Raw genomic sequence first — 15985 nt, forward strand, 5'->3', positions numbered from 1 at the left:
GGACAGGTAATAGAGAAAAAAACTCCTGCCTCAATGAACACTTGCCATGGAGTGCCTGCTCCTCCATCTGACATTTCTTATATAACTAAGGGGCGGGGTCACCCGATTACATCAGCAGTTGACCCACCATCTTGTGACATCACCGACCGGGGCATGCTGGGTCGATGATGTCACAAGAGGATGGGGTTACCATATGGCATTAGCATGTGGCCCTGCCCCTTACCCAGGGCTTTTTTTCAGGGGGAACTTGGGGGAACTCAGTTCCACCACCTCTGGCTCAGACCCTTTGGTGCCTGCTCATCACAATCACTTGTAAACACAGAAGTCTGGTTTATGTGTTTACAAGTGACAGCTCTGCACTCTGTGTGTACCCCCCTAAACTCTGCACTCTGTATGTAATGCAATCCTGGTATTTAATGCCCCTTTAAGACCCTTCTACTGTTTGTGAAATTTGAATGGGGTCGTGTTTGAGTCCCTGCACCTATTTTCTGAGAAAAAATGCTCTGCCCTTACCTATATAAGAAATATCAGACAGAGAATCAGGCAGTCGGCGGGAAGCGTACGATGAGGCCAGAGTTTTTCTTTTTCTTTTTTCCGGGTTCGACAGTGAAGCGTGAGATGGATCTACATCGGGGGACATTTTTTTTATTTTTTAATAAAGCAATTGTCAAAAACGAATTTAGTGTCTCTATTTACTTTTTACAGAATTTTGGTGAATGGGTAGGGGTACTATGTACCCCATACTCATTCACATAGGGGGGCCAAGATCTGGGGGCCCCCTTGTTGAGGGCATGTGGCCTGGTATGGTTCAAGGGGGGGGGGGGGGGGCGCACGCTCCTCCCCCTTTTCTGGCCTGTCAGACTGTGTGCTCGTATAAGGGTCTGGTATGGATTTTTCTGGGGGGGCTCCCATGCAGGTTTTTATTTTTTTTCAAATTTTGACGCCGTTTTTTTCTTACTTTTTCTAAATAGCTAGGTGCCAGTAATTGCAACCGCAAGTCAATTTAATTGTCATTTGACTCATGGGGGACAAGGTGCTTTGGGGTGGGGGAGCAGAGGCCCCAAAGTACCCCCCCATGTTGAGAGAGGAGAAGGCAGTCCGCGAGGAGCGTTCAAAGAGGCCAGAGGTTTTTTTTTTTCAAGTTTGGCGGTGCGGCGTGAGAGGGATCTACATTGGGGGACATTGTTTTCTATTTTTTAACAAAGGAATTGTCAGAAACTTGTTGCTGTATTTATAAAATGTTTACACATTTTTGATGAATGGGTTGGGTCTATGCTCATTCATATGGGGGGGCAGGATCTGAGGGCCCCCATGTAAAAGGGGGATTCCAGATTCCGATAAGCCCCCTGCTCGCGGATCCACACAACCACCGGCCAAGGTTGTGGGGATGAGGCCCTTGTCCCCATCAACATTGGGTCAAGGTGCTTTGGGGTGGGGGAAGCAGTGGCCCCCCTGCCCCAAAGCACCCACTTCTCCATGTTGAGGGCATGTGGCCTGGTATGGTTCAGCGAGCGCCCCCCTTTCCTGACCTGCTGGGCTGCATGCTTAGACAAGGGTCTGGTATGGATTCTGGGGGGGACCCCACAACATTTATTTTTTTATTTTAGCGTGGGGACCCCACACTGTTTTTTGGGGAATTAGCTATTACCGGAGTTGTTTTGTTTACATTTTACCTGTCAGTGGGGAAGCCAGCTGACAGATGATGATGGTTGTTAAGAACATGGCGGGCAGCTTCCCAGCCTATTGCTTAACAACCAGCTATTCTTCACACAGAATTTGAATCGGCCGATCATTTTTCGACCGATCCGAATCCTAATTGTTCTGAGAAAGTGTAATTTGTTAGAAAACAAATAAACAAAACACGTTTTTACGAAACAGGGGGTGGGGCTCTAGACCTTGTCCCAGCACAGGCCGTCCTCCACTTAGGAGATGATACAGAGCTTTATCTGACTTTCTGCAGCTTGTAATGCACAGTGTGAGAAGCTCACAGTGTGCAGAGAAATCAGAGGAACCATTTCCATACAGTATAAGATCCTTTATAACTGTACAAGACTGAAGGGAAGGCCGGAGAAGCACTTCCAGCACAACGGACAATTTTCCCTGTGGGGAGGAATAACAATCTATATTTTCCCTGCCTAGATTTCTGGCTCGTTAGTAAACTTCCAGACGGATCTCTTCAGCAGACAGATTAATGCAACTTTCCATTACGCCGCGTAATGCCTCCCATTCAGTCCATGCACACGCCTAATTGGATAATTACTAACCTGCACGGTGGCGTACCGCCGGATATAATGGCCGCTTGACTTATTTTACTTAATGTTATTTTTTTGCGTTGAGTTGTAATCACGGGTTTAAATATACAGCTTAAAATCGCAACTGAAAGGGGGGGCCGGGCTGGAGGGGATCAAATATGTAATTTAGTGTTTTAATTACAATGTATCAATGAATCCTCTACTGGAAATGTCTAATTTGTATGTTTTATTGCAGGAAAATGCACGTTATGGGGCCATATTGCCTAAACCGGCGGCAACGTGCCGTCTGCTAAACTCTACAGATCCGGGGTTTTATAGTGCCGGTCTGTAGGCCAAACAATGGCTGTCCGGTCTTCTTTAACCCCCAGAAGACTCCTCCAATCCCGACTTTATTTATTCAACATGGAGCTGAGAACCTATACAAATTGACATAGCTAGTTCACTCGTTCTCTGTGATTGGGACAACATCGAACGTCCTCAGGCTATTTCCTCTACAGGTTAAATGTTAATCATTTGTAGCTGTCTGCCTAGACTTCAACTTTTAAAATACAACACCCTGGGCTAGATTCAGATAGATCAGCGGATCTTTAGATCCGCGTAATCTATCTTATTTACGATCCGCCAGCGCAATTTTTTTGAGGCAAGTGCTGTATTCAGAAAGCACTTACTTCGAAACTTGCGTCGGCGGATCGTAACTCCCCTGGCGGAATTCAAATTCCACGGCTAGGGGGAGTGTATTATTTTAAATTACGGCGCGTCCCTGCGCTGATCGTACGGCGCCTGCGCCGGCTGCGATTTTCCCTGTGCGCATGCTCCAAATGACGTCGCTAGAACGTCATTGTTTTCGGCGTGAACGTAAATTACGTTCATCCGTATTCGCGACCGACTTACGCAAACGACGTAAAAATTCAAAACTCGGCGCGGGAACGACGGCCATACTTAACATTGGATACGCTGCATATAGCAGGGGTAAGTATACGCCGTAAAAAGCTGAACGCAAACAACGTAAAAAAAAAAGCGGCGGGCATTCGTTTTTGAATCGGCGGAAATCGGAATTTGCATATTCGTCGCGTAAAAAAACGAAGCGTCACCTAGCGGCCGGCGGGAGATTGCAGCCTAGGATCCGACGGTGTAAGTCACTTATACCTGTCGGATCTAAGGGAGATCTATGCGTAACTGATTCTTATGAATCAGTCGCATAGATCCGACCGTCGGATCTCAGAGATACGACGGCGTATCAGGAGATACGCCGTCGTATCTTTCTGAATCCCCCCCCCCTGACTTCTTCTATTCGACATGAAGCTGTGAGCTTAAAAAAAAGATTTGACAGTTTTTTCTCTGGGAATGGGACAACATTGAATGTTCCAAGGCTATTTCCTATACAGGTCAAATATTATTAATTTGTCTGACTAAATTTTAAAAGTAGGACTCTGATAAATATCAGTAGCAGTCTATCAGTAGCATTTTTTTTTTTTTTCATTTTTCTGAGCCCCCTCCTCTCACTTCCCCTGTTGATACTACCAGTAGAACCATTATTCTTACATATCCTGTAACATGGTGACAACACTATTTTCTGTGAGAAGCCATGTGGGGGACACAGCAAACATGTGGAAGAAGGTGCTCTGGTCAGATGAGACCAAAATTAAACTTTTTGGCCTAAAAGCAAAACGCTGTGTGGCGGAAAACTAACACTGCACATCAACCTGAACACACCATCCACACCGTGAAACATGGTGGTGGCAGCATCATGTTGTGGGGATGCTTTTCTTCAGCAGGGACAGGGAAGCTGGTCAGAGTTGATGGGAAGATGGATGGAGCCAAATACAGGGCAATCTCCGCCTCCCCTGGTCTAATCATTCAGCTGACTCCAGCCCTCCTCTGGTCCTCCTCCAGTCCCTGTACTTTCTTCTACCCAGCTCTGCCCCCAGCTTCTTACCAGCAGCAGCACATGGCAAGGAGGTGCACTATGATGTAAGGGAGAGTGGGGGACTCTTGACCTCTAATAGGGGGTTGGCTCTTGATATCTGATTATCAGGGTGGGGGAGGGGGGGGCTCTTGATATCTGATGTAAGGTGGGGTGCTCAGGACATTCAGTCTTACAGATACAACAAGCACTTTTAGGACAATCATACTGCGGATACGGCCCACAATGAAATTGAGTTTTACACCCCTGCCATTGACGTTCCAATCTGATTGCGCAATCTCCTTTAGGCTTCATTTAGATGGGCGGTTGGGGGGCTGGCAAAAAATTTACAATTTTTCCAGCCCCCAAATCCCCTCCCCCACTTAAAGCTGCAACAGGCAGTGAATGGGGGTGTTAACATGCCTCGGTCACGATGCTTCACTTTGCCCGCCAAATGGGTGCTTAGCCTGTGGCCCTCCAGCTGTTGCAAAACTACAAGTCCTAGCTATGAATAAGCATCTCACGATGTGAAACGCGTCAGCCACCCCTTTTGGACCATTTTTTTTATTTTATTCAATACTCAACAGAAACGTCATTCAACAGAGTGCGGCAGTCCAGGACATTTTCTTATCTCCCAACGTGCCTCTGTCTTTGGGAGTCATGCTTGTAATTGCCAGCCTTGCAATGCCTCATGGGACCTGTAGTTCCACAACAGCTGGAGAGCCACAGGTTGAGCACCCATGCCCTACACGTTCAAGTACATGGGGAGGTGCTGCAAATGGCCTGCAACCGCTTGCAATACATGCACTTGCGGCACTTTTGTCGGCAAAAATGTGGTTAAAACAGGAAACAACGTTGGATCGCTTTATTTTATAATGCCCAGAGTTCCGCTTTAATAGGTAGATTCAGGTAGGGGCGCGCTAATTTGCGGCGGCGTAGCCTGGCGTGTTTACACTACGCCGCCTTAAGTAAGAGAGGCAAGTACATGATTCTCAAAGCACTTGCCTCCTTACTTAGGGCGGCGTAGTGTAAACGCGGCGGGCGTAAGGGCGCCTAATTTAAATGGGTTGGAGGGGGGCGTGTTTAATGGTAATGAGTCTTGACCTCACGTTTTTGACGTTTTTTTGTCACTGTGCATGCGCCGGGCGACTACATTTCCCAGTGTGCATTGCGGTTACGTACGCAGCACGGGCCTATTGATTTTGACGTGGACGTAAACGACGTAAATCCCGATTCGCGGACGACTTACGCAAACGACGTTAAAATTTCGAATCTCGCGGCAGGAACGGCGGCCATACTTTAACATTGTTATTCCACCTAATAGGTGGAATAACTTTAGGCCTGTAAAGGCCTTACGGAAACAGCGTAAATCGACTGCGGCGGCCGGGCGTACGTTCGTGAATCGGCGTAGAAACTAATTTACATATTCTACGCCGGCCGCAATGGAAGCGCCAACTAGTGGCCATCCGAAAAAATTGCAACCTAAGATAGGACGGCGCAAGCCGTCGTATCTTAGATATGTTTAAGCGTATCTCTGTTTGAGCATACGCTTAAACATAGGTCGGCGTAGATTCTGAGTTAGGTCGGCTTATCTACTGATAAGTCGGCCTAACTCTACCTGAATCTATCTATATAAGTTGATTTCTTTGCAGATATCTGCAACATTCAACCTGTAGAGGAAATAGCCTGAGAACATTTGATTTTGCCTCATTCACAGAGAATAATGGTGGAACAGCTATGCCTTTTTTTTTTTAAGAAATACACCTGTTGCTGCTCCGTATTGAAAATATAAAGTGAAGTTTGGTGGCGCCCTCTGCATGTCGGTCTAATTTCCATGCTCTACTTTAAAAGACCCTGACAGCGCTCTCTAAATCCTTCATTCCAGAACAGTTCCAGTCGCTCCGCTTGTCCTTCTCTCCGAATCTGGACGATTATAACCCCGACATCCCGGAATGGAGACGAGACATCGGCCGCGTCATTAAGAGAGCCCTCATGTATGTAAGTGTCAAAGGAAGGTCTTCATTTCGTGTTCTGTGCAGTCCTATGGCACCAGAGGGTCGGAGGGGGTCACAAAAATATGGTGCATTACCTTATAAATTGTTACGCAGTCAACATAACCTGCGTCATTGTTTCAGTTCGCCGTGCACAGTGTCCAGCTGGAGTCATAAGGGAGTTTATATAAAACAGACAGTGATTTTTACATTCATCAAGCATGATTGGTAAGGCATGCTCAACTGATATTGACTAGAATATATTAAAGGATGAGAGCTCCACAAATCAAGGGCAAGGCCAGCAAATGTTTATTGCTCACGATGCCAAGGAGAGGTCAGAATGTATATCCAACACATTTCGGGGGTCACAAAACCCCCTTCATCAGAGTTCATACAGTGCCTTCAAAAAGTATTCATACCCCTTGACATTTTCCACGATTTTCCCCTGATTTTAAGGGGAAAAAAAGTGCGCGTTATATGCCGATAAATACGGTATTTATCTTTTGTGTTTTAAGCCATGTGCAGTATCTGATCAAACACAAGAGCTATCCATGGATCTCTCTGTAGTAGCTTCCCATGGAATAGAATGAGCCAAAAAACTTTAGATGTGGTGACAAAGGGGCATCCACCAGATGCATCTAAAGTCATAAACTGCATTACAACCCATGAAGAACTTGTTTAGAAGAGCACTGTCCTAGATTGAACCAGGTGCCATCATAGTAAAACCTTGTTGGCATGCTCCTGGGAAATAATGCTGGAGGAACATTTAGAAATGTTCAGACATGTGACCAGTCCCGATAAGTGTCTGTTTTAATGTCTGAGTGTGAAATTCCCTTAATTTGTTCCTTCTGACAAAAAAAAAAGAAAAGATTCCCCTCTTGTTAGTCGAAATTGCTTCCTTGCAGCTGTTATTTCCCGTTACCTTGCTGGCAATCTGGATCTCTCTAACGAGAAACTTTTGTGTAGAAGGCAGAAGTGGCAGCAAGGGACCTGCCTATTTTCGGAGTCACGTATTTCCAGTTGAGAGATTAAAGAACATGTTACGTGCGCGTCGCGTTTTGGCCCTCTGAGCCCCGCGTCCATCTGTTTAGCCCTTGCACAGCTGATTTGTAACTTACTGGAGACCGGCTCTCCTCCTTACATTTCTTAAAGCACCTCTATGCATTATTGAAGGACTTGAGGGGGGGAAATAAGACAGAGGAGAAAGATTCTCCTTGTTACTTTTTTTATTTTTTTTCCAAATTTGAATGCCGTCGTTAAAGAGAGGAAAAGTCGGGAGGCAGAAAGCCCTGTGGCCCCATCCCCTGTTCTGCCGCGATACCCAGAGGCGGCCTGGATGCTCAGCCAGGCTAGCAATGGCAATTAATCAGCTAGTGTGAGCGCGTGCGGCAAATCGCTTGCTTGGCTCCTATTCCCCTGAGCGGCTCCTCTGGGGGACAGGTGCACCTTGCCACGAGTCGGGTGCCAGCTGCGTTTGAACCTAAATTCTGTCTGCTAATTAAAATGGTCAAGATTTAAACCTGCAGTCTGCAAACAGAGCGCAGCGGGAAAGCGGCTGGCTCCTGGTTTCCAGCCATCGGCAGCCAATTTTACGCCTCTGCGTCGGCCCCTGGCTGCCAGCTTCATCAGTTTAACTCCTTAAAGTAGATGTAAACTCTAGCTGGATGACAATTAGTTTGCTCTGTGCACCGTATATCATAAACAAACGTTTTATTTTTTTAACCACTTGGCCTCCGAAAGGTTTTTGCCCCTTCATGACCAGAACATTTTTTACTACTTTTACTGAGCTACTTTACCTGGATATCGCTTTGTTATAATGCTGTTAGCAAATTAAATTTATATACATTTTTTTCACACAAATAGAGCTTTCTTTTGGTGAAATCTGATCACCTCTGGGTTTTTTTTTTTTATTATATAAATGAAAAAAGACCAAAAATTTGGGAAAAAAAATGGGCCTGATCCACAAAAACCGGCCGTAACTTAACTTTTGCCATTTAAGTTACACCGCCGCAAAATCTCTACCTAAGTGCCTGATCCACAAAGCACTTACCTAGAAATTTTCAGCGGTGTAACTTAAATCCGTCCGGCGCAAGGCGTGCCTAATCTAATGGGGCGAGTCCCATTTAAATTAGGCGCGCTCCCGCGCCGGACGTACTGCGCATGCTCCCGACGTTATTTTCCCGACGTGCTTTGCGCGGATTTACGTTGCGCTGGGTTTTGAGAATCGCGACGGGCGTAAAAAAAAAAAAAAAAGAGTTGCGGCGGGAAAAAAATAAATAAATAAAAAAAATGACAGCGACACAGGATAGAAGGGTATACTTTTACATGGTGTAAACAGTTTACACTTTGTAAAAGCAGCCCTAATTTTGCGACGGCAAACTAATACTTACGGAGAAAAAACGAAGCGTAAAAGCTTTGTGGATCTCCATAAGTGCTAATTTGCATACCCGACGCTGGATTTCGACGAGAAATGCCCCCAGCGGCGGCTGCGGTACTGCATCCTAAGATCCGGCAGTGTAAGTCCCTTACACATGTCGGATCTTCTGCCTATCTATGAGAAACTGATTCTGTGGATCAGTTCCATAGATAGAAACAGGGATACGACGGCGTATCAGTAGATACGCCGGCGTATCCCTTTTGTGGATCAGGCCCTATATTTTAAAACATATCCGATAAAATCTGATTGAAAATATGATTGTTTTAATAAATGTAGGTCAAAATGTATTCTGCTTGGTTTATGAGTAACGCTGTTAACCAGCATTTTGAATAACGAGCAACTCTTTTTTTTTTTAACTCCTGACTCGGTTTGCGAGCAGAATTCAAGCTAATATGGTGTGCAATCACTCGAAAATACTCAGAAACACTTGGAAATACTCTGTTCCAGAGTGTTTGCAAACTTTTCCGAGGGTTTCTGAGATCAGCCGAGCTGTCTTCCGATATAAAGAGGGACTCTTATTGGGGTCCATGGTGTAAGAAGAAACTCTGATCGGGGGCGTTGGTGTAAGTGGGACTCTGATGGGAACCATTATGTAAGAGAGACTTTGATGGGCACCATGATGTAAGGAGGGACTCTGATGAGGACCATTATGTAAGGGGGACTTTGATTGGCACCATGGCAAGGGGGGACTCAGATAGGACCCTGATATAAGAAGGACACTGATTGGGGTGCATAATGTAAGGGGAAAATTTGATGGGCACCGTGATGTATGGGGGGACTCTAATGGCGACCATGGTGTAAGGGGAACTCTGATGGGCACCCTGATATAAGGAGGGACTCTGATGAGGACCATTAGGTAATGGGGAACTTTGATTGGCACCATGATGTAAGGGGGGACCATGATGCAAGGGGGAACTCTGATGGGGACCCTGATATAAGGAGGGTTTTGATTGAGGTCCATGATGTAAGGGGGGCTTTGATGGGCACCATGATGTAAGCTCGGAGACCCCTGGTATTGTGTATGCATATAACATTAATTAGTTACCAATTTGCTGTTATCTGCAGCCAAGGGGTTGACCCATATCATAGGATAACCACTAACCGGTGATATGAATTGGTTTCTGGTTTGTGAGAGGGGGGTCAATGAGATGTTTCTCCTAATGACCTCACAGGATTGAGGGCTAAAAAAGGGCCTGGATTTCTGAGCTTCCTGGGTTATAGTAGGGAATAGCATGAAAACAGTACGCAGCACGATATGGCTTTATTATCAGAAGACTCAAGACAGCAAAGGATAAAGCTACAGGTCAAAAATAAAATCTAATATAGCATTAAAAAACTAAAAGCAAAACTTTTTTTTTTTTTTACAAAAGAGAGGGTTATAATAACCCCTGTCAGTTCTTTTTCTTTTTGTCACTAGGGAGATGTCTCTTTACTAGTGTTGAGCAGAATACGCCATATTCGATTTTGCGATATATCATGAATATATAGCCGAATATTAGAGAGATATTCGCTAAATTCGAATATTCGTGATATTTTATCGAAATGAAATTTTTGCGAAATTTCGCTATTGCGAATGCGAAATTAATTGCGAAATTTCGACAACTGCGGTAGGAGCACTCTGATTGGCTCAGAATATTCGTGATATTTTATCGAAATTTCGCAAAATGCGAATGCGATATTTATTGCGGAATTTCGACAACTGCGGTAGGAGCCCTCTGATTGGCTCAGAATATTCGTGATATTTTATCGAAATTTCACAAAATGCGAATGCGATATTTATTGCGGAATTTCGACAACTGCGGTAGGAGCCCTCTGATTGGCTCAGAATATTCGTGATATTTTATCGAAATTTCGCAAAATGCGAATGCGATATTTATTGCGGAATTTCGACAACTGCGGTAGGAGCCCTCTGATTGGCTCAGAATATTCGTGATATTTTATCGAAATTTCGCAAAATGCGAATGCGAAATTTATTGCGGAATTTCGACAACTGTGGTAGGAGAACTCTGATTTGCTCTGATGCAAAAGAAGGGCGGAGAAAATAATCGCGCGATATTCCGATTGCCGAATAATCGCATTGCGATTTTTCGGCAAGATAAAATGATCGCTTCAGCTACTCGGCCCAAGGTCTCTAATCATACCAGCAATGCTTTTAGACGTTGATGGAGATCTTTAGGATGTGATCTGTTCTATAAATAAAATTGAAAAAATTAGAATATTCGGAATAGCGAATATTTACAGCGAAATTCGAAATATATCGCGAATACTCGAATATGCCATATTCGAGCCGAATATTCGCAATACGAATATTCGTGAGCAACACTACTCTTTACTTGCTGTCCCATATCCAAAACAGGAAATGAGAAGAAATCGCTTTAAAGTGAGGGAATCCCTGGTTGTCACCAGAACTAGTATCCCCATTGGAAGGTTTCCTCTCTACTCCTGTTCTGGTGACATCCCAAAATGTGGTGTTTTCTTTCACTTTCATCATGACTGTGGATAGTTTGTATATTAGTTGTGTCCTTGGGGTGGACCACATCTGAAGTCACTGCTCTGATTGGTTTGTGTTTTTTATGTCAATTTACCTCTGTCTTTCTGTGCAGGCCACGGGAGTCAACAGTAAGCAGATTCTGGTTGCCATCTTACCAGGGTTACCTACCTCAGCTGAGTTGTTTATTCTGCCCCACCAAGACAGCCCAGGGGAAGCCAAGAAGAAAACAGAAGATTTGACGCAGGTACTATATAATTCATGAATACAATACAATCATTTTCTAGGCTTTGCATTTTGTTCATTGTGCATTAGGCCTTATAAGTAGTCACAACAAAAGTTTTTTTCTTTTTTTGTGTGTGTGTGGTGATAACTAGGGATGCAACTAACGATTATTTTCATAATCGATTAGTTGGCCGATTATTGTTTCGATTAATCGGATAATAGCCTTAAAAAAAAGAAAAATTTGCATTTAAAAATTTTTTTTGGCCCAATTTGTTGTTGGGCAGATTACAAAACACAAATTGCAGCAAAAACACATTACATGCTTTTCTGCAGCTTCTCCATTGAAGTATATTGAACCAAAAAAAAAACTAAATAGCACCGTTTTGCGTTAAAAAGTCCTTGCTCTTTCCAAATACGCAGCAGCTGAAAAAAATCATGGATGTGAACGTGTCCCATAGATAAACATATAAATAAACTGTAGTGTGTTTCTGCAAAAAACAGAGGTGTGACCCCGGCCTGAAATGTTTAGTAACATAATGGGGTTAAAAAAACAAAAATAAGTACAAAAAGAGCAAATAATCACTACTGTAATGGGTTAATTTTTTTACTGTGGGACAGTGAAAGTAATATTTACAGTAGCGATTTGCTTTTTTGTACTAATAAAGGGCTAATTTTAGTTTTATTAACCCCATTATGTTACTGGCCGATTAATCGATTTTGAAAATTGTAATCGATTAATTTCAATAATCGATTAGTTGTCGATTAATTGATTAGTTGTTTCGGCTCTAGTGATAACTGATCATTATAAGCACCTTTGCTATTGTTGAATGGTTTGTCTCCTTCCTGTGTCTGATACTTCTGCAAAAGAGCTTGATCTTTTGAAAAACAGCAGACTCCAGATTGTCAAATAAAAATAGCAGAAAGAAAGCCTTATGCCTCGTACACACAACCGTTTTTCGGGTTCTAAAAAATTAAGTTTTTAAGGGTCTAGAAAAAAAGTTTTTTCAACCCGATCATTAAAACAGCCTTGCCTACACACGATCGGGAAAAAAAAATGCTCTAGCAAAGCGCGGTGATGTACAACACGTACAACGGCACTATAAAGGGGAAGTTCCATGCGGATGGCGCCACCCTTTGGGCTGCTCTTGCTGATTTTGTGTTAGTAAAAGACGATTTGCGCTTTTCAGTCTGTTACTGCGTGATGAATGTGCTTACTCCATTACGAACGCTACTTTTACCAGAACGAGCGATCCGTCTCATAACTTGCTTCTGAGCATGCGTGGGTTTTTCACGTCGTTAAAGCCCACACACGACCATTTTTTTACAACCTTAAAAACGACAACGATAAAAACGTTGTGAAAAAATAGAGCATGTTCGAAATTTTTAATGCCCATTTTTTAGATCGTGAAAAATGCTCTGGAGCCCACACACAATCGTTTTTAATGACATTAAAAAAAAAAGTAATTTTTTAGGACCCTGAAAAATGGTCGTGTGTACGCGGCTTAAGAAAGGAAACAAATGCAGCCATCACAAAAGTCTAATGCCGCTTACACACACTCGGAATTTCTGACAACAAATGTTCGATGGAAGCTTGTTGTCGGAAATTCCACGCATGCTCTGAATCAAGTACGAGACGGAAGTACTCAGTCTGGTAAAACTAGTGTTCGTAATGAAGATAGCACAATGCTGTAATGCCGGGTGTGCGGTGCGCAACGATTTATATAGGCCTCTTATGACGTCACAGTCCCAGCATGTCCCGTGTCACCCCCCCACCATGTTGAGGGCATGCGGCGTGCTCAGATACGGGTCTGGCATGGATTTTGGGGGAACCCCCACGCTGTTTTTTCGGCGTAGGGGGGGTCTCCTTACAATCCATACCAGACCTAAGGGCCTGATATGCTCCTGGAGGGGAACCCATGCCGTTTTTTTATTTAAAATTTGGCGTGGAGTTCCCCCTCATGATTCATACCAAACACAGCGTCTAGAATTGGCAGGATCCAAGTCAGATCCCTGTTGCTTCTATGTTGCGCTCGCTGGAATGTGCTTTTCTATTTGCAGCGAGTGCAAGATGTCGGCACCCTGTCGCCGAGAACCAGAGCGATGCGATCGTGCTGGAAACACATTCTCGCGGACAGGTACTGTAGGAGCAGTTGTAAAAACGTTCTGTGTACATGGAGCCTTAAATGCCTTTTGAACATTCGTCCTGAATGCATCTTTTTGCTTTCCAAAAAATTTCATCTAAACTCAACTGCCTAAAAACAACTGTAAACGGCTCTGTGTACATGCACTGATAAGATAACACAGAGGAGAGTTCAGGGGCAGCTGAAAAAAACTCCCAACTGCTCCTAAACGTCCGTTTACCAGCAGCAGTATACATGAGGCCTAAAAAGGGTTGCAGTATACGTATAATATTTTTAAAAATCAAACAAAAAATAAACATGACATATTGCCAGTGTATGGTTTCTTTTATGTTTGATTTTTTTAGTTGCTTTTTTTTTTAATATCTATGTATCTATCGATGTATCTATCTATCTATCTATCTATCGATGTATCTATCTATCGATGTATCTATCTATCTATCTATCTATCTATGCAATTCTGCAAATCACATGCAATTCCTCAGCAGTGCGATTTGAGCCATTATTCTGTATGGCTCAAAAAGCACTGCATTCGCACCAAAATTGTGCAGGACCCTTTTTTTTTTTGCCGCACCAGAATCAGATTGCTTGGGTGTTCACACCCATGCAATTTGATTCTGCAAATCGCACTGCCAACCGATTTCGTTGTGTCGCTAACTTAACATACACACCCGCAGCAGTTCGCATGAATGGGGTGCAACTTCCGCACGGTGTAAGTGTGAACCGCTGTGCGGTCGATACTGCGCATGCACAATACAGACCCGCCAAAAGCCACCAAACATCGGAATTTACGATCAGCTGTAGACGTCGCCTGCGCACAATAGCAGACAATGTGCCAGACGCTCCTGATGCTCATGTGAGTCTGCAAGGGGCGAATTCCGCCCCAATCTTAGCAGCACTGCCCATCATTACAAAATATGCCCCCTTCTGTAGGCATCTGTCCCTCACATGCGCCCATCATGAAGAAATCTACCCCTTGCACACTTGCACGACCATCGGGAGCGTCTGCCACAATGTCCGAACAGGCGTCGTCTACAGCTGATCGTAAATTCCGATGTTCGGAGGCTTTCGGCGGCTCCGTACTGCACAAGCGATGCAAATGCGCAGTAAGGCTGGTTTTTATAATCGACGGGGGGCATTTCTCGCCAGAACACCGGCACTAAAAAGCAACTAAAAAAATCAAACAAAAAAATAAACTACACACTGGCAATATGCCATTTATTATTTGTTTGATTTAAAAAAAATACTATACCTCTGCTGCATCCCTTTTTAGACTTTTTTTTGATAGATAGATATTTTTTATGTTATTCCTACAAATCATATTTAATGATTTCATCTTATGGAACTATGGCAACTTCTCTAACATGAATATATTTGTTTTGCTGTGTTTTATAGTGTTACTTCTGCTGAATGATTTTAAATCACTATTTAAGCATTGCTTTTTCGGAGATACTAAACGCAGTGATTAAGTATATACTTTGATGTTTTATGATGTATCTTACGGTAATGTGTGTTTATCTAGCGCTTCAGGCTTCTTACCTTTATTTTGAATTACCGCTTTAACGCCTTAGATCTGCAGGTTTATAGAACCTCCGGCCCAAACACTCTCTCGGCACTTTCAGCTTTTATTTCTGCAGATCTGCAGGCAGGGTTTGGAGCACTTCATAGAGAAGTAATGAGTACTGAGATGCTACATGAGGCAGGTCAATGGAGATTATCCACTTCTAACAAAACTACAAAAGATTTTGTCATTTTGGACTTGCTTACTAGCTGTCAGCACCCTCACCTTGATGGGATTTCCAGAATACAGGCTGCTGCTGGTTTTGAATTACAGTCCAAGAAATAACTGATACAACCTTTTACTTGCTAAGCGAGATAAAAAGAATACTGACTTGCACAAGTCAGTGACTGGAGTGTGGTTGTTTTTACATTCTACAATAAGTACTAAAACTTAATACAAGAGATGTGTAGCACTACCCCCGCAGGGGCTCGAGGGCCACGACAGCCTCCCTCAGCACTACTTCTCCATCTTACACCCGACTCCCCTCCTGGCATGACCCATGTCTATTTATGGGTTTCTCAGTTCCCTGCCAGGCCCACTCCTGAGGGCCCAAAAATATTCACGGCAGCCCCTCCCAACCTCCGACCACTATTTTCTAGAATGTTCTCCATCAGTCTAGAAATGGGGGGAGACACCAGAGAGCTGCCAGGATGAGTCATCCTGCCCTTAATATGAATAACCCTGACCCAGATTAAGTGACTCAGGTTTATCCCAGAGCCAGACAAATGCTTTTACATACACTCACTTCTAGTACATTGTTTCCCCCGAAAATAAGACCAGGTCTTATATTAATTTTGGCTACAAAAAACACCATAGGGTTTTTTTTTCAGGGGATGTCTTATTCATGGTATGTACAAAAAAGTTTCTCCCACTGTAAGCTTATGAGTCAGCATTGTAAAATTCTGTAATCATAGAAACAAACCTTGGTTAAAGTGGAGTTTCCATCCCAAAATGTTTTTTCATTATTGTGCTCATTAGACCTAAAACTGA

At 43.7% G+C, this 15985-nt stretch overlaps 1 protein-coding gene across 5 annotated transcripts in view; it reads left to right on the forward strand.

Moving 5' to 3' along the window:
• Positions 1 to 15985, forward strand: part of SORCS1 (sortilin related VPS10 domain containing receptor 1) — an 834705-nt gene that overhangs the window by 702982 nt on the left and 115738 nt on the right. For all 5 annotated transcript variants that reach the window (XM_040361653.1, XM_040361650.1, XM_040361655.1 and 2 more), the window contains exons 22-23: positions 6041 to 6153; positions 11187 to 11318. In XM_040361653.1, the coding sequence (XP_040217587.1) occupies positions 6041 to 6153; positions 11187 to 11318 (245 nt within the window). The remainder of the gene's footprint in view (positions 1 to 6040; positions 6154 to 11186; positions 11319 to 15985) is intronic.

The sequence above is a fragment of the Rana temporaria genome, chromosome 8 (genome assembly GCF_905171775.1).
Source record: "Rana temporaria chromosome 8, aRanTem1.1, whole genome shotgun sequence".
Taxonomy (NCBI): Eukaryota; Metazoa; Chordata; class Amphibia; order Anura; family Ranidae; genus Rana; species Rana temporaria.